The 23,031-nt window shown below is 47.0% G+C and overlaps 1 protein-coding gene across 1 annotated transcript; it reads left to right on the plus strand.

Moving 5' to 3' along the window:
- Positions 1-596: 596 nt before the first annotated feature.
- Positions 597-22,519, plus strand: B3GAT2 (beta-1,3-glucuronyltransferase 2). Its single transcript, XM_054394264.1, has 4 exons — positions 597-1,145; positions 15,301-15,445; positions 22,212-22,360; positions 22,433-22,519. The coding sequence occupies exons 1-4, from the start codon at positions 597-599 to the stop codon at positions 22,517-22,519; spliced, it is 930 nt and encodes a 309-aa protein (XP_054250239.1).
- Positions 22,520-23,031: the final 512 nt, after the last annotated feature.

Consider the following 23,031-nt stretch of genomic DNA (forward strand, 5'->3'; position numbering starts at 1 on the left):
CTGCCCGCCGCTACGACGGCTGAGGAATCGGCTACGAGCCCCTCCGTACCTCCCCAGCCCGGCTCGTCGGGCTGCCAGTGCGGCCCCGGAGGAAGCGTCTTGGCCGCCATCCGGTCCTGACACGACCCCCCGAGGGCACTGAGCACTGGAGCCCGCTCCCCACGACTCCCGGCAGCGGCAGCAAGAGCGGGGCGGGGCGGCAGCACCCCTCCCTGGGGGGACCCTCCCTCCCGCCTCCTCGCCCGCCCTCCCCTCCCCGCCCCCGCACACCGCCAGAGCCGCCCGGGGAAGCGGAGGAGAAGCAGCGTCTCCCTAGAGCCCCCCGCAGAGCCCCAGCCGCGACGGCGCGGCGGTCCCCAGCCCGGCGATGAGGGTGAAGAAGAAGGAGGAGGAGAAAGGGTGGCCGCTCACAGAGTAGAGGCGCGGCGAGAGCGGGGCCAGACACCTGCCCCGCCGGGCTGCCGCACGGCACCGCAGGGCACGGAGGGGCGCCCCGACCCGCCCGGCCCGCGAGCGAAGGGGGCAGCCCCGCCGCCTGTCGCGGCCATGCGCTGAGTACCGCAGCGCCCGTCCATGGGGCGGCGCTGAAGGGCAGGATGAAGTCCCTGCTCTTCAGCCGCTTCTTGCTGCTGCTGCCCTGGGTGCTCATTGTTATCATCGTGCTGGACATCGACAGTAGCCGGGCGCCGCTGCCCGCCCTGGCGCCCCGCGGCGGCGGTGGCATCGGCGGGTCCCGTCCGGCGGCGGGACGGCTGCCCCCTGAGCGGCGGGGGCCCGAGGCGGCGCTGCCCACCATCTATGCCATCACGCCCACCTACAGCCGCCCGGTGCAGAAGGCCGAGCTCACCCGCCTGGCCAACACCTTCCGGCAGGTGGCGCGGCTCCACTGGATCCTGGTGGAAGACGCGGCGACGCGCAGCGAACTGGTGAGCCGCTTCGTGGCGGCCGCCGGCCTGCCCTGCACACACCTACACGTCCCCACGCCCCGCCGGTACAAGCGGCCGGGGCTGCCCCGAGCTACCGAGCAGCGCAACGCCGGCCTGGCATGGCTGCGTCAGAGGCACCAGCACCTGCCGCCCCCGCAGCCCGGGGTGCTCTTTTTCGCCGACGACGACAACACCTACAGTCTGGAGCTGTTCCAGGAGGTGCGTACGGGACCGGGGCGGGGGGACGCGTGCGGCCGCGACGCTGCACCGCCGGCCTCCCCTCAGGCGCCCATCTCATCTGCCCCTCAGGCTTTTGCCGTTTCTCACCTTTTCTCCCCGCGGATACCTGTCGTTTCCCGCCTCTCTTCTCCTCAGACGCCCGTCTTTTACCGTCTCTTCTCGCCTTCCCTCAGGCGCCTGCCGTTTCCAACTTCTTTTTCCCTCAGGCGCCCATCTCGTCTGGCCCTCAGGCACCTGCCTATTCCCGCCTCTCCTCAGGCACCTGCCGCTTGCACCCTGCCCCGCCTCGAGCGCCCATCTCGCTGCCCCTCAGGCACCTGCCGCTTGCACCTTGCCCCGCCTCGAGCGCCCATCTCGCTGCGCCTCAGGCACCTGCCGCTTGCACCCTGCCCCGCCTCGAGCGCCCATCTCGCTGCTCCTCAGGCACCTGCCGCTTCCCATCTCGCCTCCCCTCAGGTGCCGGTTTCGCCTTTCTCTCTGGTGCTCTCCGTTCTCACCCTCCCTTCGCTGCCCCTTCAAGCCCCGTCCCTGATTTGCGACGAACTCGGAGCCCCTGACCCGGGCAGAGATGAGCCAAGGGTGCTCCCCGGCATTGACACCTTGCAACCCCTCATCCCAGCTGCCCAGCACTGCCTCTTTATAACCTCTCCTCTCTTAAATTCTTGTCCTGCCCTTCCACATTCCCCCCCAACTTTTTACAGCTGTTTTGTCACTTTCCTGCCGAGGGAGGCAAGTTTGTATAAGGGATCCTGTGTTGTTGTTAAAACTGGGATGAAAAACACTCTTTGATGTTTATTTCTTCGGGGGCTGTATCCCTCTCTCTGTAGGGCATCGCACGTCACCGTCCTTCACAGTTTTTTTCTTGGCACAAATGAATTAATCCACAGCTGGCTCCTTCGCATGGAGCTGCCCAGACTTTTTTGGAAGCCTTTCACTCAGCAAAATCGTTTGTGTAACGACTATACACCCTTTCAGGAGTCTCTTTTGTTCAGGGACCTAGGTTTGTCTTTATTGCAGCCCCTTGGTGAAGGGCTTTGCTCCTGTTTGGTGGGAACTGGCAAGCTCTTGTGGGAGAGGATATCCAGCTTTCATCCTGGGTTCTCTCTGGCAGGAAGAAGGGACGTTCAAGTGGACATAAAACAGCAGAGGAATGATCATAGCATATTCTGTGACAGCTAGAAGAGTAACCTCTGCAGGGAAATTGACAAGTAGGTTGGCAGCAGATAGAGAACTTGCAGGATTTCAGACAAACTGTGGTACATGTCTTCTGCTGGTGGACGGTGTTGTATCTAGTGGTGTACATCCCTGTTCTGCAGTTTGGAAGCACTGTGCTTCCTCACCTGCTTTGCAGTCAGTAGGTTAAAATCAACACCATACACAGAAGGCCAGTCACATCGTGGGCTGCATCAAAAGGTGCATGGCCAGCAGATAGAGAGAGGTGATCCTGCAACTTGACTCTGCTCTGGTGAGACCTCACTTGGGAGTACTCTGTCCAGGTCTAGAGCCTTCAATGCAGAAGGGACATGGACCTGATGGAGAGGGTCCGGAGGAGGGTCACAAAAATGATTGGAAGGCTGGAGCACCTCTGCTATGAGGACAGGCTGAGGGGGCTGGAGGTGTTCAGCCTGGAGAAGAGAAGGCTTCAGGGAGATCTAATAACAGCCTGCCAATATCTGAGGGGGTCCTGCAAAAAGGATGGAGAGAGACTGTTTACAAAGGCCTGCAGTGATAGGATGAGGGGCAATGGCTTCCAACTAGAGAAGAGCAGGTTTAGACTGGATGTTAGGAGTAAGCTCTTTATCATGAACACTGGAACAGATTACCCATGGAGGTTTTTGAGGCCCCTATATCTGGAGATGCTTAGCATGAGGCTCAACAGGGCGCTGGGCAACCTGATCTAGTTGAGGATGTCCCTGCTGACTGCAGAGGGGGTTGGACTGGATGACCTTTTTGGAGGTCCCTTCCAACCCAGACCATTCTATGAAATGTGAAGCATGTGAAATTCCCTAGAGCAAGGTATTTCAGAAATGCCTGCCTTCCTTTGTGTTTGGATCTGTAATGCATCCTTTTCCATTGCCAGTATGCAGGCAGGTGCTGGTCCTCATTCTGCAGGGATGCCCTACTTCCTTTTACATTCAGCACAGAAACTGCTAATTTGGAGACCTTTGCCTGGAGGCTAAACCTTTGTTGTAATTGATTTTCTTAGAATCTCCTGGCTGTGCTTAGTGCATTCTAATGCACAGTAATTCCACTTACTGATCTTAGATGTGATGGGAGTGTCCACCTCTCTTCAGGGATATAAAACTATTCAATCTTGGATCCTGTAAATTGATACAGAAAATAGACTTTGCCACAATGAGAAGGGTGGGATAGAAGATGTATTATTATTCTTTTTTAATTTTAACACAAACATTGGCAGTCTTGAGTGGCACACAGCTACTGAAAGGGGGTTGAGTCAGGTTTATTCTTTCATAATTTCCTGTAGCAGTTTTCTAATTGCTGTGAATGCTGGAAGAAATAATGTGCAAATTACCTCTCTAATCAGCTAGGAAATGCAGAAAAGCAAGGGGATAAATCTGTCTGAAGCGTTAGCCTTGCAAATTGCAAGCACAAGTGGCAATCTGCCTTTCCTGTTGCTAACAAGAGTGGCAACCTCAGATATGCAGTTCCTCAGTCCCAAAGCTTGTGCTTCAGGATTCGGCTGCTGGGAAGGAGATATTTGTTCTGTTCACAGGCATTCACAGCTGCTTGAATAAAGTTTTCCTTGCGAAATGTAGTGGTTGGAAGGCTCTGTTACAGGAGCAGAGAGGAGCTTTTGCTTCAGTTACCACTGCAGGTTCCCATGGCTGTTTTCTGAAGTCGCTGATGGGCTGTGCGTGAGGTCTCTGGGACACCATCGGTGCCTTGCTGACCTGGCAAAGTCAACAGCAGTCCCTTGGCAGGCTTTGCCAACGGGATGTGCCTTTGTGAGTGGGAGGTTGCTTTTAGAGAGTGCCAGCAGTTTTGTTTTCAGTCAAGACACTGCTTGAGGGCTGGTTTTTAGTTGTTGGATTTTTTTTCTTTTATAAACAACTCTCTGTCTTTACAGATTCTGTCTTGACAGCTTTGTAGTAAATCTTGATCTCTCCTTCAGGAATTGACTGATTTGTGAGGGTAAAACCATACTCTTCATCTCCAGGCATGAAGAGAACAGCTTCAGAACACGGGTGTGCAGATGAAATTCGGTGCCTGTCATGAAAATGATTGTAACAGTACCTGAGAAGGGAGGATTTTTCAGTTTGTTACCCTGCCAGGAACAATTCTATGGACCTGCAGTCATGTAATCCCAAAGGAGGTCTGATAAACTGTCTGATCACGGGGGAGGGTAGTGTAAATGTAGAGGGATGAGACAGGAGCTCTGGATTCTGGTCCTACCACCATCCTATGCTGGCTGGCTGGCCTTCAGCATGTCACTGATGCAGGCCCTGGGACACGTGGGTCCCAAACTGCCAGCAGCAATGTCTGCTGGTATCTGCCTGCAAGCAGTTGTGTGCATTTGCTGCCTTATGAAATAGTAGGTCTGTCTTTGTAATGGCTTTCTGAGGCAAAAGTGGTTTCAATAATAGCAGTAAGAGCTTACTGGGGTGGGAACCAAAGCTAGTTAGGACCATAAAACCATTGGTGTTAGGGATGTATTTTGCTCAGAGGTTGAAAAAGCGTTACTACAGAGAGGAAGGCATCCTAGGGAGCTGCACACTGCTGAAGGATTATGTTTAAGGCAGCTCCTTTGCTGTAGGTTTCCCTATTGCCCTTACAGAAGACAGAGCCTTTTTAACAAAGCAAATTCAGCAAAGGCTTTGCTGTCAGTGGAGGTCTATAGATTGTAAGGGCATGATCAGACAGAAGTGTGGCTTTGACATGAAATGCCATGGCATACTTCAGAGAGCTATTGATGAGGAAATTCTAATCTCTGTCCACAGGGCTTCAGTCTAGTACTTACAGCAGTGAGTACCTCATATTTGATATGGAGTGAGCTGAGCCAAACAGACCTGGGCAAAATGTGTTTCATGGGAATCAGGGAAAAAATCCACCCAGTTTACAGCAGTGTTTTGCTGGGAAATGTCACCATCTGTAGTAAATCTGGAACCCTCTGGTGCTATTTATAGTTGGGGTTGTTTTGATCTTTTTTTTTCTCTAAGATGTACAACAGCATGTGGATGTAGAACTTAGTTTTTGACTGGCAAAGCTATGTCCTGAGAGTCAAACTGGGCAGGGTGTGAGCAAGTTTAGTTATCGCTCCCAGAAAAAGGTAGAGAGCCTCCTTTGTCCTGCTGCTGCTGCGGCGGTATGTTCAGCACTGGCTCAGCTGAGCGTTTTGTTAGGGAAGGCTCATTTTCCCTGGAAAGGCTTCAGGGAAAGGACCAATTTGTTCAGTGATTGTGAAGTTCTTTAGATTATTAAGTGGGGCTGCAGCAGTGATGAAGAACTATTTCCAGGAGTGGAGGTGGGGGGCTTTGTTATTCCAAATTCTTTCTGCTTGAGAGTGTAATGGTGGTCAGGTTAAAAATCATGCTTTTACTGGTATGCTGGTAGTTCTGGCATGTTACATTTTGTCATTTATTATTTTGGGATCCAGACCTCAAAAATAACTGATATTTTTTCTGCTCAGGTATGATCTGTTCACCTGGAGGTGTGCATCTGCATCTCCCTGGCAAAAACAGTCTGCTCTCTGGAAATGTATCAGCTGAACATCAGCCTGTGTTCGTAACAAAGCCTGAAACTCCAGCTACTGTATTTGTTAATGCTTTACAGATGTTTCTATATGAATCATCATAAATTCTATTTTTTACTATAGGCTCTTCTTTTTTGGAGTGATTCTTGTCACAGTTTCTCTTGTGTTTTTGCTTCATCTTATTCCTGAATGCAAGTTATTGTAGTATTGTGACTGATGCCTAGCAACTGCCAACTGCATATTTTTAGAGTTGCAGAAAGAAAACATTGGATAAAGCTGGCATTCCATCTTCAGAGGGGTTTTAAAAACAAGAGTAGCCTAAGCACTGGAAACCAAAGATGGATGTAGCAAAGTTACACTTCCTTAACTCTTCCCACCATTTATGTCTTTCATTTTCTCTGCCCTTTCTGTATTTCAAGTATTTGGACAAAGGGCACTGCTTCCTCGGTTCCATGTATGGATGTGTCTGCAAGTTGGAGGAATTGGTAGGATGAGAGGGAATGGCCTCAAGTTGCACCAGGGAAGGTTTAGGTTGGATATTAGAAGAAGCTTCTTTATTGGAAGGGTTCTCAAAGACTGCAACAGGCTCCTTAGGGAGGTGGTTGAATCCTCATCCCTGGAGGATTTTGAAAGAGGCAGAGATATGGTGCTGAGGGCCATGATTTAGCACTAGCCTTGGTAGAGTTAGAGAATGGTTGGACTTAATGATCATAAAGGTCTTTGCCAACCAATTCTTTGATTCTGACAATTAGTGTGGGTGGGTTGTGCAGACTCCCCTGAAAACTTTGGAGGGTGAGCTGCTTAAAGGGGTACAAAGAACAGAAGACCTTCAGCATGTGAAAAAGTGACTTTGCCTTCAGAAATGCATTGATCTTTAGAGATTCCTGCCTGGGTTATATCTATCACTTGTGTTTTGCTCATGCACCTCAGCTGTGAAATGAAAAGGCTCATATCTAAAACCTGGGATCTGCCACCTCTAGCCCTGTGCTCACTGGTGTAGCAGGATTTGCTTGTTGCCTAGAGCATGCATGTATGGCACACTCTGCTCTTTTGCCTGAATGCTAGGTGGGGATTTGCAGAATGAGTCTGTAGAGGAACCCACTCTGTAAGGTGTTACCTGAATGCAGCCTTGCAGCATGGAGTTGAAAATAACTAACTGCAGTAGTTGTCATTTCTAAGGGAAAACAAAAAACCCAACCCCCAGATTTTTATTGGATAGCTTAGCAGTTAACCCTGTTGCCTACCGAGCTGGGGACCAGACTTGAATTTGCCCAGGAAAGCTCTGTAGTGGTAGACTTGGGAAGGTAAAATTCGTTGAGAACAACTGAAAAAAGACCTTAAAAGAGGTTAATATTTACTATTTATTCCAATTTTGGACCTTTGATAACTTTTACATAACTGTCCTAATCTTTCTGCTCTCTCTTAGACTAATTTGTGCGTTTTTTAATGGATATAGTGATGCAAACAACCTAGAAGTAGTCTTAAGTGAGTCTGTTTATCTTTGAAAACCTGGAGGTCTTTTGTGGTATCTCTTTGGAGCTGATTTGATTTTCCCAATTTTTGTTAGAGTCTTAAAAATAACATTCAGTACTTGAGACAGAATTGGATATTATCTGGCAGTCATTAGTGATTTTCTTCATCATAAAAAAGGATCTAAATATGAGTTAGCAGTGCATTAAACACCTTTCTAGGATATAAATGATTTAAGACTACATGACAGATTTTAAATGCACACTGACATTCCCCTTGCACATAGACCTATGCTAGAGAGGCTGGATTAGAAAAGACTGGTAGAGAAACTAGGAAATAGCTTAAAAATTAGAGGAAGCAGTGACCAAAAGAAGCTATTTGAAACAGATTTATCCAAGTGAGGGACTCTGGGTTCCAAAGTACCAAGCACTGTCTGTTTGTGGACTTTGACAGCAATCTTTTTCTTACCTGTGATACTGTTACTGTAATCACCAATGGTCAACAGCTTTTCAGAGGTTCAGTGAACACAACCTGTTAGAAAAACAAAGTAGGATAAGAAAAAGAATTAGTAAAGAGAAGGTCAAAAAAAAAAGAAACAGGAATAGCAAATACTTTGGAAGTCTTCCCAATCCGGAGAAATTGGCTCCTAACTGCTTTGGTTAAATTTAGTACAGTTTTCTCCTTGTAGGGAGGCAATATTGACATTTGTGCCCAGGGATGCTGGTGTAATTTAGAAGCATTAATCATTGTATCTGATGTGTAAAAAGCTGCTTGAGAGAAGGGGGAATTAATCTCTCCTCTCTCTGCAGTGCAGACTGGGTAGGAGTCAGATGAGGAGGTTTAAGGCAGATGTTTGGAAAAAAAGCTCTCTGATAGTGAGGATGGTGAAGCACTAAATCAGATCCCAGTGAGGGTTGCAAAGCAGGCTAGATCAATGATTGACAAATTTTCTGATTTGTAGACTCTTTCTATGAGTTTTTCCACAGGGACATACCCTTTACAGTCAGTTTACCAACAACAGACTCGCTCTTGGAAGTTACCACCCCCCTAAACATCACAGTCTCTGAACCACAAAACCCACTGGCACAGTTTTTCTATGACTCAGTACCTCCTTTGAAGTCATGGTAAGTAGGAGCAGAACTCCCATCTAATGCCTAAGTAAAGGGGCACAGCATCACTGCAGCTGAGCTATCCCTTTGATTCCTAGTGAGGTCACACAAATTTTGTTGGGGGAGCTTTAAATGACCTGTGAGTAATGCAGGATGCCTGGCAGGGAGCTGGGCTGAGCTCATGCTTTAACCCCTAGCATTTTGCCCTATGGAAGAGTTGTGGTGAAGTAGCTGTAGATCCCATCTTTACTAATGATAAATTGGAATTTTGCATGAAAATCACTGCAGTCTTGCTGGGGTGGGGTGAGCCTGGATGATAACCTGCAGCCTCACCAGTACAGATCACAAATTACACAGGGGTTGAAGTGACAAAGAAGGGACAGAAGAAGTCCTGCTGTATTCACAGATTGCCTCAGGTTGGATGAGACCCTCAAAGCTCATCCTGTCCAACCTCTTGCAGTCAGTAGGGATACCTCCAACTAGATTAGGTTGTTCAGGGTCCCGTCAGGTCTTACCTTGAATGTGTTCAGGGATGGGGCCTCAACCACATCTCTAGGCAACCTGTTTGAGTATTTCCCCACTCTCATTGTGCAGAACATCCTCCTGATGTCCAGCATAAATCTGCCCTGCTCCAGTTTCAAACCATTGCCCCTCATCCTATTGCTGCAGCCTTTCTAAACATTTCTTCCCCCAGCCAGGAAGTAGGTCCCCTTCAGATATTAAAACGTAGCTCTCAGGTCTTCCCAGAGCCTGCTCTTCTCCAGGCTGAACAGCCCTGATTCTTTCATCCTGTCTTCATAGGAGAGGTACTTTAGCCCTCTCATCATCTTTGTGGCCCTCCTCTGTGTCTCTTGTGTTGGGGATCCCATAGCTGGACACAGTACTCCAAGTGAGGTCTCACCAGGGCAGCCAAGTTTGCATTTGCTGAGAGCTTTGAATCCCAAAAAGAAAAGCATCAACAGCATGCAGCAGAAACACTAGGATGGTCCTTTCAGCCTGGCAGCCTTTTCACTGCAGGCACTGTGGCCACATTTCCTTCTGTCATTTGCCTTCATTTCCCTTGGGCTTTTCTGTTTTGTTGCTGGCTTGGCATCTTCCCTGCCCATCAGTCTGGTGCACCCCATTAAGCAGCTTTTCTTGATTGACTAATGAGATGCTATTTTTGGCAATGCTTTATCGCTGTCTTTATTTCATTGCTCAATGCAGTTTCTGCGTTTTCACTTGGTACTCTTTAGTGGTCCCTCTGTGGCTCCTGTATTTACTCTTAGATGCCATTACCTCACTGGGATTTCTTTGGTCTGTTGTTATTCCTCTCTCCTGTCATTTCCTTGCCCATTCCTCAATTATGTTCTGGTCTGTGACTCAGCCTTTTCTCATCTTCATCCATCCAGTGCATCATCACTCTCCTCCAGTACCCCAAACTCCCTTTCAAATAGTCCAAAAGTAAATAGAGAACATCAGACTGTTGGAGCGGGTCCAGAAGAGGACCACAGAGATGATCAGGAAGCTGGAGCACCTCCTGTATGGTGAGAGAATGAGAGTTGGGGCTGTTGAGTCTGGAGAAGAGAAGGCTCTGGGGAAACCTTAGAGCAGCCTTCCAGTACCTAAAGAGGACCTACAAGAAAGCTGGGGAGGGACTTTTTACAAAGGCTTGTAGTGGTAGGATGAGAGGGAATGGACTAAGGCTGAAAGAGTAAATTTACACTGGATATTGGAAGAAATTCTTTACAGTGAGGGTAGTGAGACACTGGAACAGGTTGTCCACAAAAGCTATGGATACCACCTCCCTGGAGGTGTTCAAGGCCGGGTTGGATAAGGCTTTGAGCAACTTGGTCTAAAGGAAGGTGTCTCAGACCTTAGGGATGGTGGGGTTGGAGCTCGATGATCTTTCAAGTCCCTTCTAACTCAAACCGTTCCATGAATTTATGTCGAAAGTATTTCCAGAGAGAGATTCATTCCACCTTAAGACAGCTGTATAAGCCAGGCAGGAGGAATCACATCAGTAGGTTCCTATCTCTATTCATAAGCTACAGGACTCTAAGGAGGGTAGACCAGATGCCTAACTTAGAGGGAGTTAAGTATAAGTAAGAGAAATACTAGAGAAATACTATAGCTGTAACCCAGTAGGACTGAAAATGCTGAGTATGAAGACAGCAGGTGCTACCACTCCTATAGCTGTTTAGAATTAACATGTTTTTGAATCACCTTTTTGTGCCCCAATGATTAGCAGCAGCAAATTCCAGATGCAAGATGGCCTTTTAATCCAAATAATAGCTGTCTCCCCATCATACATTAATAAAGCCTCAACATACCAGTATGATAACTGCAGTAATGCTATTCTCAGCAGCTTAAAATAAATATTCCCCTTTTCATCTGCCTGGCATATCCTGGGGCTGTGAGGTATTTCAGAATTAGCATAAATACCAGGCTAGATGTGCTCTCTCAGTATGTACTTAGAGGGATTGCTGTAGTCTTGACACCTGCTTATTTCATTCTCCAGAAATGTAGCCTGTGAGAATAAAGTAATGTAAGGACAGAATAAAGAGCTCTGCAAAGGTTTATTTATGTCCTTTTGATGTGTGGTAGCTTTACTGACTTGATTTCTAGACACCGAGATGGACCCAAGACTGTAATTAAAACTTCTTGTGATTTCCTGTGGTCAGTGAGATACTTTCCATTGAAAAGATTTTCCTACACATTGGTAAAATATTCATGTAAATCAGTCTGGTTCTGCTGGCAGGAATCCTGTGGCTGCTATTGACCCAGTTTAGAAGTCTGGTGTGATCTGGCTCACTGTGCAGTGCAGCTGCCCAAGGCAGGGTGTAGGCTTACCACGCATCAGTCAGAACACACCTGCCCTTGTCTTGTGGCATTTTATCATTGCTGTGGGGACAAGCAGTCGGGACAGGGTAGCTAAATGCTGTACATCAGTAATTTGCTTCAGGTAGCCATGGCCTCCAGAAGGTAGTAATGACCACAACAAAGAAGTGAGTAGGCATCTGTGTTTATCTTGCAGTTAATCCTGGTTATAATACTGCAGTTAATAACCCTGGGAAGCCTATTGGAAACTTGTTTGCGTAGACAAGCCCAACAGGATAAAGCCCTGTGTCCATCTCTGGTGTGTTTGGATGTTAGTAGAACCGTATAACTGTTGAGGTTGGAAGAGACCTTTGAGATCATCAAGTCCAACCACTGACCTACAGCTCACAACCCCATCACTACTGTAAGCCACTGCCACTGAATCATGTCCCTCAGCAGCACATCCATGTGTCCTTTAAATACCTTTAGGGATGCTGACTCCACCACCCCAATGTGTAGCCTGTTCCAACACTTAATAACCCTTGCTGTGAAGAAATTCTTCCTAATATCCAGCCTGAACCTCCCTTGGCACAACTTGAGGCCTTTTCCTCTTGTCCTATCACTTTAGCATGTGAGAAGAGGCCACCCCCCACCTTGCTCCAACCTTTCAGGTAATTGTAGGGGGTGATGAGGTCTCCCCTCAGCCTCCTCTTCTCCACACTAAACACCCCCAGTTCCCTCAGCTGGTCCTCACCAGACCTGTTCTTTAGACCCTTCACCAGCTTAAGTTGCTCTTCTCTGGACTTAACTCTGGCACCAAAATGTCCTTGTAGCGAGGGGCCCAAAACTGAAGCCAGTACTTGCTGTGTAGAATACACTGTTAGAAAAATCTGTGAGAATGGACATACCATTAAAACCAGAGCTGAAAGATCTTCATGAGGTTTGACTGATTTCCATATCCAAACAGTGAATTGCTAACTCTCTGTTTGCTAAAAGGAGGGAGTGGGAGAGAATGGAAAAATAAGCAGGGAGAACAGTTACAGACAAACACATTTAACCCATAGAGAGATTCATGGCAGTTTCTCACTTGCAATTAACTAATCAGTGGCTTGGATAGAATCCTCATCATGAGCAATCCCTGTGTTGCCAGTTGCATGCATACCTCCTTCCTACACAGCAGGGACTGCTGGTGCTGAATGAGATGGTCTGACTTGCTGCAACAGTTTTTAGGGCAGAGGGGAGAAAATGTTGCTAAACAAATGTAAAGACACACAAAGAGTAAGAGGGAGAGCAGGTGCCTGGCTCTCTTCTGTTTGTACAGACAGATTTGTGGGGTTTTAAATGTGCAATCCATGCCTTCCCTGTGTGAAAGTTATCCCCAGAACCTGCTAATGTTCCTAGCTTAGGATCGTGAACCAGATTGATGTGACATCTTTTTGGGTTTTTTTTTCTGGTTTATCTTCTGGAAGTTTAGATGATGTGCATGACAAATCTTTCACCTTGGCAGAGAGAGAGGGAAGTAGTTAATATTTAACCAAGGTTGTCTTTTGCTTTTAACGCCTATCGATGGGGGACTGCAGTTGCAAGTATGTAAAACTGTGTTTGCTTTTGTTAAGAGGAGTGCTTGGAAGGAGAAAGGGCACCCTGAGGAGCAGGCCTCAGCTGCAACAGGAGACAAGAGATTGCTTTAAAAACCAATCACAGAATCATAGAATGGTAGGGGATGGAAGGACCCTCTAGCAATCACCAACCCCCTTACCAAAGCAGGATCACCTAGGGCAGGTCACACAGGAACACATCCAGATGGGCCTTGAAAGTCTCCAGAGAAGGAGAGACTCCATAACCTGTCTGGGCAGCCTGTTCCCATGTTCTAGTACCTTCACAGTAAAGAAGCTTTCTGTCAAGATGAAGTGGAACTTCCTGTGCTCCAGTTTGTATCTATTGCCCCTTATCCTTTCACACCACCAAAAGGAGACTGGCACCTACCTCCCACACTCACCCTTCAGGTATTTGTAAACATTGATAAGAGGCTGATTAGGGGACTTGAGCATCTCCCTTATGAAGGGAGACGGAGAGCCCTGGGGCTGTTTAGTCTGGAGAAGAGAAGGCTGAGAGGGGATCTCATCAATATGTATAAATATTTAAGGGGTGGGTGTCAAGTGGAGGGGGCCAAGCTCTTTTCAGTGGTGCACAGTAATAAGACAACGAACAACAGGTTCAAACTTGAACATAGAAGATTTCACCTCAACACAAGTAGAAACTTCTTTACAGTGAGGGTGACAGAGCCCTGGAGCAGGCTGCCCAGGGAGGTTGTGGAGTCTCCTTCTCTGGAGACTTTCCAAACCCACCTGGATGCATTCCTGTGCAGACTACCCTAAGTGATCCTGCTCTGGCTGGGGGGTTGGACCTGATGATCTCTTGAGGTCTCTTCCAACCTCTCTAATACATCGTGATACTGTGATAAGATCGCCTCTCAGTCTTCTCTTCTCCAGGCCAAAGAGCCCCAGATCAAATTAAGCCCATGTTACACTGCAGTAGTTTAATACTTGTTTAAATGGCACTGTACTTAAGCCCAGTGGTTAAAACAGGGCCTTTTGGTTACATTGTGGAGGCTGCTGTGTCCTTGCACTCATCTCCTCAGGTTCTCATGCCAGGCTGGCAGTGATTTCCCCAAGGGAAGCAGCGTGTCAGGTTCATGTCATGTTACCTCCTGCTTACTGGAGATAATGTTCTGCTACCCACTGAAGTGAATTCACTGGCTCCCAGTCATGCATGCTTTTTTGCTAGGGTCATTTCTTTAGTGGCTACAGATTCTTCTAGGTTAAATGAGGACCATGTTTGCAGAGTTGCATTTACACCATTGGGGAAAACTCCCCTTGCTGATAGCAGGCTGGCAGAAGCATCCTGCCAGACTTGCTTTCTGGCCTTCTCAGAAACTTGACAGAGCTTTTCAACAGAAAATGTGGAATTCAAAAGGCTCAGCTCCAAACTTCAAGCTTCATCCTTTCTTTTTGTGAGGCTTTAATAGATCTGAGATGTATGTATTGTACAAATCTGGCGTGTTGCAGGTAGGGTAATCACAGCATTACAGAGTGAAAGGGGTTGGAAGGGACCTCTGCAGAGTCCAACCTCCCTGCCAGAGCAGGATCACCTAAAGCAGGTCACAGAGGAACACATCCCAGGTGGGCCTTGAAAGTCGACAGAGATACCACCACCTCTCTGGGCAGCCTGTTCCAGTGCTCTGCCATCCTCAATAAGTTCTTCTCCTGTTCAGATGGAACTCCTGTCTTCAAGTTTATGCCTATTACCTCTTGTCCTGTCACTGGGGACCACTGAGAAGAGTCTGGCCCCATCTTCCTGACACCCAGCCCTTAAACATTTGTAAGCAAGTGTTAAGTGTCACAATTTCCTCTGTTCAGTGTATTTGCTGCCAGTCTAAAACTCCTAATACTTAATGAAAGGTGTATTTGGTAATCATTGCTATAATATTCTCTCATGCTAGGCTTGTACAATACCTCAGCCACCTGCAGAACAAGACTGCTGTAATCTCACAGATTAAAAAAAAGATCTACTACACCTTTGAAAAGCCAAACAAAGAAGAAAACAAATACTCTTATTTCAAAAGCCTTCAAACCAACCAGAGGGGGAGATTTTCAGTAGAATGGAGGTGCCTGTGGGCTGGAGGGTTCACAGAACATGAGTGGGCACATGCAGCTTTCAAGTTCTTAACTCTGCTGGGCTGCAATCTGTAAGCTAGAATTGCTTTGCAATACCTAACCCTGATGATTATTGTGTGGGCTTTCCACCAGCCCTTACCAAAACAGTCTGCTAGGAGACATTGATTGCAGTAGGGTACCCAGGGAGGTGGTGGAGTCACCTTGCATGGAGGTGTTCCAGAAACACGTGGCCGTGGCACTTCAGGACATGGTTTAACGGCCATGATGGTGCTGGGTTGGTGGTTGGACTGGATCATCTTAGAGGTCTTTTCCAACCAGACCAATCCTCTGTTTCTGTGGTCCTGAGTCCTGCTGTGTTCCCCTTGCAGATGCGTACAACGCGGAAAGTCTCCGTCTGGCCTGTGGGACTGGTGGGAGGACGACGCTACGAGCGGCCGGTCGTGGAGAACGGCAAAGTGGTGGGCTGGTACACTGGCTGGAGAGCTGACAGGCCCTTTGCTATTGACATGGCAGGTAAGTGTCCACTTGCCTTGGAGTGGTTGGTGCCCCTCTGCTCAGCACTGGATCCAAGCCTGGGCACCACAGCATAGACTGCAGAAAGACACTGAGGTGCTGGAGTGGGTGCAGAGAAGGGCGACCACACTGGTCAGGAGTTTGGAGAACACATCTTGTGAGGAGAGGCTGAGGGAGCAGGGATTGCTAAACCTGAAGAAGAGGAGGCTGAGACCTTGTTAGTCTCTACAGCTACTTGAAAGGAGGTTGTAGGAGACTGGTGTTGGCCTCTTCTCCCAAGTAACTAACAACAGGACAAGAGGTAATTCCAGAATATGTCTGGTTGCAAGAGACCTCAAAGATCATCCAGTCCAACCCTTGACTCAGCACTGAAGAACTGACGCTAAACTGTGTCCCTTTGGCCTCAAGTTGTGTCAGGAGAGGTTTAGGTTGGATATTTGGAAGAATTTCTTTACAGAAAGAGTGGTCAGGCATTGGAACAGGCTGCCTAGGGAGGTGGTGGAGTCACCATCCCTGGAGGTTTTAATAAAACAAGTAGATGTGGCACTTGGGACATGGTCTGGTGGTCATGGAGGTGTTGGGCAGAAGGTTGGACTTTTGATGATTTTAGAGATCTTTTCCAACCTTAATGATTCTGTGATTCCTCATACCTCAGTGTTTTTCGTGGCAACTGTTCTGACATTTCTTAGCATAGAATTGTTTTGGTTGGAAAAGGTCTCTAAGGTCACTGAGTCAAATCATCAGCCCAACACCACCATGACCATTAAACCATGTCCTGAAGTGCCATGAGTGGGACAGAAACAGACATCTTGGTATAGGCAGCTTTTAAAACTCCTGAAGTGCATCCTTCAGTACTAAATACCCTGGAAGTCTTGGCTTACACATCTCATCTCATCTAGTTATTTTTTGGTGATACCTGAACTGAATTCACTTGTTTTTAATTTTCTGCAGCAACTTGGCTTTTATGCTGTGCAGATTGTTTGTTTGAAAGAAGTTAATAGTAAATTAATTAACCCAAGTAATTTTTGCAAGGAGCCCCTGCCTGTCATTGTGTCTCCACCAGGCAGTTTAAATGCAGGCCCTTCTTGGACCTCAAGTTGTAAACTGTCACTTTATCATTAAATTAGTCATTTTTTTTATGGGTTATTTGGAGTGATGGTGATAACTGCAGATGGATCTAGTTTGAAACACTGGGCTTAGGGGAAGAATCACTGACAGCTATAGCCTGGTAGATGAAGGCAGAAAAGCTTCAAAATGGATCTAATCAATCTTCTGTAGTGAAGTTAGCACACCAGATAGCTCTGTCTTGCTGTCAGCTGGTGCTTAGGCAATCTTTTGTATATATTCACAACTGCCACATGAATCACTGCTGCGCAGAAGCCCAGTTTCTGATGTAGCAGCAGCTGGTTTCCCAGCAGATGATGGAGTAGTTTGCACTACAGCATCTTCTCTATTCAGGAAGGAGAGGGAAGGGGAAAAATAGGAATACAAGGGCAAGGCCAGGGTAGAAATAACTAAGCACTGTTTTCTGATAACTTTTGTTTGGGGAGAGGAAAAGGGGCAGTGCTTTCTGATCTCAACAGAAGATTTTTACACTGATTGGCATTTTTGATGAAAAATATGTATTTAGAGTTCCAGTGGTTAAAAAAAGGTAGAGGCAATATCTCAAAGACACAAACATCAAATTTTGGCAGAGGACACATCCCTAGAGATGAATATTCAAGATCAGACTTGATGTGTCCCTGGGCAACCTGATCTAGCTGGAGGTGTCCCTGCTCCCTGCAGGGGAGTTGGACAGGATGGTCTAGTGGAAGGTGTCCCTGCCCATGGTGGGGGGATCGGAACCAGATGATCTTTAAGGTCCCTTCCAACCCAAACTGTTCTATGATTCTTTGAAATAATAGGCACACACAGCAATTATCTCAGTAAGCTCTGGGTATTTCTTTTGAGAAGCTTGTGACTGGCACTGGTATTCTCTAAATTGCACTCAGAAAGCAGAGTAGCTGTTCTCCTGTGTTGCTTCTTGTGTGGCAACCAACACACCATATGAATTAGTTCTGGTGAGTTTTAACTTCTGCCTCGGTATTAACTGTAAGTAGGTTCTAGAGTTTGACACAGATTCAATTCCTTCCCCTCAGGGGAGAAAAGCAGTAGAGAATTGGGTGTTGTAAGCAAAAAGTGACATTGATTGTGAGGTAGGCAGTGTGTTGGTTTTTTTATAGATCTCATTTAAAATCTTCTGTTAAATGATGCTCTTAGTGATTTACTTTGAGCTTGTTCCCAGTGCCAGAGTTTTTGACCACTCACAAGAATCACAGAGTGGTTTGGGTTGGAAAGGACCTCCAAAGGTCATCCCCTCCTGCAGTCAGCAGGGACATCCTCAACCAGATCAGGTTGGCCAGAGCCCTGCAGAGCCTCACTTTGAATACCCCCAAGTATGGGGCCTCAACCACCTCCCTGGGCAACCTGTTCCAGTGTCCCACCACCCTCACGGTAAAGACCTTGTTCCTCACATCCAATCTAAATCTGCTCTTCTCTAGTTTGAGAAGAACAAATTAAATGTCTACTGATCCAGAAAACACTTACATTATTATATTCCAGGAGTCACCTAAGTCATAGACTTACCCATGCCTGTGAGAAAGGTTGGACCAGATGATCTTCAAGGTCACTTCCAACTGGCATTCTATGATTCTATGATTTTGGACTTGTAATTCCAAGCTCATCCACTGTGCCCTCTGCTAGGGCTTGAGCAGTCACTTCTTTTTGGATTCTGCTGAGATTTTTAGTACCTCTCATCTTCTTTCTCGTTTCCTGATTAAAAGGCTAGCCTGTTAATGGCACTGCAAACCATGGCATGCTTTGTCTGAAGCTAAAGGAAACACTGCTGGAAGTGACAAACACAAACAGAAAAGTTTTAATTGAGTGGCTGTGGCAGACACCCCACTCAAACCCACTCCTCCATCAAAAGGTAACAACTATTTTAAAGGTTGGGTTTAAAATGAAGAGCCTCTTTCATGGTGAATTAGCTGTCAGCAGATGTCTTTGTTCTGAACTACAAACACTCCTGGCTGAGCATCTCTACATTACTGCAACTTGAGCAGTATGTCAGTGGGAGAAGACAATGTGAAAGAAGCAAACCTCAAGCCATGGTTCAACCAGCCAAAGGTAGTACCTTGAACTATGTCAATTTCCATCTCAACATCAGCACTGAGCGCTGGAAATGATGAACATCCTCAGTTCTGAGCTGTCTTCAGCATTTGGGGGGCAAAAGCCATAATCACAGCAACAAATTGATTAAAAATCAGCTCAGCCAAACTGGATGAAGGAAAATGGTTCTGCTTTCTAACACAGGCCATTGATCTAACCCAAGTCAAGGTATGAATTAACAGAAACAGCTTATGTTGAAGGCAAGCAGATGTAATCTTTGCTGTGTCTTCCAGGCATCTTATCCTTCAACAAATTAATTCTTATCTAGGTACCTCTTCAGCCAATTAGATTTATTTTACAGCTTTGCATTAAACCCAAAAAAACCCAAACCAACAACACTTCCCACCTCCTCAAAAAAAAAAACTCCACAACAACAAAAAAACCCAAACCAATCCAAAATATCTTTTCACACTCCAGCTGTGAAGTTGTCCTGTGGGATTTCATGTGAAACTTAAGCCCAATGTGACCTTGGAATAATGATCAAGTAAAAGAATTGCATGCATGCATCGCTCTTCAGTTAAGGTTATGCTGGAGACAGAGGTCCCAGATGAATCCCTGTTTAGGGACACAATTCAAGCTAACACTGAATTTTCATCTGTTACCTTAGGATTTTTACTAAGAGAAATAACTTGTGGCAGTCTGGTCTAAAACCCGAGCCATCTCCTCTCTTTTTGATGCCAAAATGATCCATCTGCAAGGAAAAAGTCAACTGGAATCCATCATTACATGTCCTCAAGTCCCTCCAGTGTCCTATCTATATGAATGTCATGTATGGGAGTGTCATAGATGGGAAATCAAAGCAGTTCTCAAGTAGAGCTGAAGAACCAGAGTCAGGAGATAAGTCTCCTTGAATTATCTTCTCTTCAAATTGCTGCTTTATTGGATTCTTTTAAGAAACACAAGACTACAATGAAACAAATCTCAGGCTCAGGGCCAGCCAGTGCACAGGACCTGATGTCCTTGCCACTTACAACACTCAGTTTAATCATCTGACTTTCATTTGGTGCCCTAAAACCGTTGAGGGATTTTTAGAAGCACCCTCAAAGGGTTGTTGGAAATAAGATAGTAGCAAGGGCACGTGTTAGGTGTAGGGGGGTGCAGCCCACCTGAAGGTCTGTGCAGAGCAGAAAGCCACCCTCAGAACTGGATGTGGTTTTCTGATCAGAGCAAGCTTTGCCACAAGGGAACTTAGGAGAACTAAGTATGGGCTATGGGAGTCAGGCTGAGACACAAAGCAGCAGATCTGGGTGTCTCTTCTGCTTAGCAGGGATTCCTTCTCCACTCTAAAAACTAGGACACTGCATTAACTTTGGTGTTCTCTTCCTTTTCTCCTTTATGGATGACCAGCTTCAATCTTCAATCTTTCAAGCAGCAGCAGCAGCTTGCACAGCTGAGCAGCACTCCAATGATGCCTTCCCTTGCAAAGCAAACATTTTTTGGAAGGAGGCCCAAAATATCAACCACAGTAAAGCCCATCTGCACCAAAAATGTATATTCTTTGTTCTAATTGGTGTGGGTGTGTGGGGGGGAACCCAACCCAACTGGCCTTTAACCAGAAATACTGAACTGCTCCAGGTCAATTTGTTGATCAGGGATAGGTCTTTGGTCACCTTTCGAGGTGCAAAAAGCTGTCTGCATGTGCCACAGCTGCCTCTTGCTGAGGGACTTCAACGCTCAGCCTGAGCTCTTCACAAACATTACACTTGGCTGCAAAGGGCACTGGGACAGAGCTCACCCTCTGCTCCCTCACAGCCAGGCTGCAAGATGTAGGAAGCAGGAAAAGCTCCATGGCTTGTTGAAGACAAACTCCTGGATGCTGTGTTCCTGTGTGGCCTGCCCAAGGTGATCCTGCTCTGGCAGCGGGGTTTAGACTTGATGATCTCCCAAGATCCCTTCCAACTCCTACCATTCTGTGATTCCTAGCTGGGAAGAGAACTCCAAACTGCTATTCATCTGTCTGGCAATGCCTGACTACACCCAGCAGCTGCAGCAGACCACAGCTGGATCCCAGCACTGCTGTTGGCAGGTGGTGCAGGCTGCAGAGTTTAACTGCACAGGATGAGGACAGCCTACAGCCAAAGTCTTACCAGGAAGCTTTCTCTCACTAGAGTGTTCTGCAAGATGTGGAGAAGCCCTTTCTGTCTAGATGCTGATTTTTCTTTATCTGGGGCAGGATGTAATGTATAAACTTACATGTGTTTACAGGGAGGCACTAGAACAGGTTGCCCAGGGAGGTTGTGGATGCCCCCTCCCTGGAGGTGTTTAAGGCCAGGTTGGATGAGACCTTGAGCAATGTGGGCTAGTGGAAAGTGTCTCTGCCCATGGCAGGGGGCTTGGAACTGGATGAGCTTTAAGGTCCTTTCCAACTTAAACTATTTTGTGATTCTCTGTTTTCTTCAACCATGCCACTGAACTGGGAGCTGTTTACCTCCAACCCACAGCCCTCACTGCAGTGTCCAAATCTTTCTAATAATACATTTTTAAAAAAACCACCTTGTGGTGTCTTCCTGTGCTTGCTAAGATAGAATTGGTTTCATTGTGCCTTCTTTACATCTGATGTAGTAATTACTTTATATTTTTCTCTTTAAAAGGCTCCCATAAAAGCCACAGCTATAGTTGAGGTAAAATAGAGTAGTGAGATAATTCTAGTTAAGAAGGCAGGAGGGGGGGGGAACAGCCTTGGATTCCATTACAGAGAGTTAGACATGTTTTGAAATGAGGAAAAAAATTAAATACTGGTTTTAGAATGAAATGGTCTTGTAGTTTTCCAGAACAGATGTCAAAGCTGTTACTACTTCTGTCATAAAGGGACAGCTGGAAGCACTCTGAACTGAAGAAGAAAGGCTGCCTTTGCTAGGCTGGGCAATTAGAGGCCTCACAAATGTGGTTTTGCTGCACAAGTGTTGTAGCAGTGAAGTTTTGAGTCACTCACAGAAGCAGCCATGTGACTGAAAGCTGCAGCTCTATAAACACAGGCAAACTGGAGACTGAGGAGAGCTGCTTCAGGCAGGGGGAGCTTCTTCAAACTGGTGCTTTCTTGGTTTGAAGCCTCCCTGTGGGGGACCATGGAGAAGAGAAGGCTCCAAGGAGGCCTTCTTGTGGCCTTCCAGTATCTGAAGGGAGCTACAAGAAAGCTGGGGAGGGACTTTTTAGGGTGTCAGGTAGTGATAGGACTGGGGGAATGGATCCAAGCTAGAGGAGGGGAGATTTAGATTAGACATGAGGAAGAAGTTCTTCACCATAAGGGTGGGGAGACACTGGCACAGGTTGCCCAGGGAGGTGGTGGAAGCCTCATCCCTGCAAGTTTTTAAGGCCAGGCTGGATGTGGCTCAAGGCAACCTCATCTAGTGGAAAGTGTCCCCCAGTCAAGGCCTGCCTGGATGTGTTCCTGTGTGACCTGCCCCAGGTGATCCTACTTTGGTAGGGAGGTTGGACTGGATGATCTCCATAGAGCCCTTCCAACCCCTTCCATTCTCTGCTTTCTAGGTTTAATTCTACCTTGCACAAAAACAAAGCCAATGATTTATTCTTAACATTTTTTCCCTTCTCTCTCCCCAAGGATTCGCCGTGAGCCTTCAGGTGATTCTGTCACATCCCAAGGCCGTCTTCAAGCGCCGTGGTTCTCAACCAGGAATGCAAGAATCTGACTTTCTGAAACAGATAACAACAGTGGAGGAGCTGGAGCCAAAAGCCAACAACTGCACCAAGGTAGAGCTTTCAGACTCACTGAGATGCTTTGGTGTGGCCTCTGCCTGTACTAACACCAATGTTGTTTTGTAGGTCCTTGTGTGGCACACTCGGACAGAGAAAGTCAATCTAGCTAATGAGCCAAAATACCACCTGGACACAGTCAACATTGAGGTATGAGCTGGAGGCACAGTCACACAGGAAGCACAAATGGATGTGTCAGAAGGTGTTTGAATTCAGCCAGTTAATAGTCTGCTTGTGAGTGAGACCTTTGAAAGGTCACCGGATGGACTTCTGTGGAAACAAAAGGAAGCTGTCAGATACTCTAAAAGGCAAATCAAGTGGGTGTGCTTTGTCCTAACTCGTTTGCATGCAATCCTGAACTCTCAATAAACTGACACTCACCTTCCAGGCTGTTTCCACACAGTAAAAACAACCAAGAGCAACGCGGCTGTTTGCAGAATCATCCTTTATCAGCATATTTTTTGTATTCATCCAGCTTCATGGTGTCATTACAACCTGCTTTGAAATCATCAGCTGTCGACCTAAGGACATCAGGAGCAAGTTCTTCACAATGAGAGTGGTAAAATACTGGAACAGGTTGCCCAGGGATGTGGTTGAGGGCCCATCCCTGGAGACCCTCAAGGTCAGACTTGATGGGACCCTGGGCAGCCTGATCTAGATGGAGGTGT

The sequence above is a fragment of the Indicator indicator genome, chromosome 2, assembly GCF_027791375.1.
Source record: "Indicator indicator isolate 239-I01 chromosome 2, UM_Iind_1.1, whole genome shotgun sequence".
In the NCBI taxonomy this organism is placed as follows: domain Eukaryota; kingdom Metazoa; phylum Chordata; class Aves; order Piciformes; family Indicatoridae; genus Indicator; species Indicator indicator.

Bases quoted from the DNA above. Each gene is read 5' to 3' on its own strand.
- B3GAT2 (XM_054394264.1), top strand. From the start codon at position 597: ATGAAGTCCCTGCTCTTCAGCCGCTTCTTGCTGCTGCTGCCCTGGGTG. The intron at 15,446-22,211 runs GTAAGTGTCCAC...TCTCTCCCCAAG, and splicing joins CTTTGCTATTGACATGGCAG to GATTCGCCGTGAGCCTTCAG. The intron at 22,361-22,432 runs GTAGAGCTTTCA...GTTGTTTTGTAG, and splicing joins AAGCCAACAACTGCACCAAG to GTCCTTGTGTGGCACACTCG.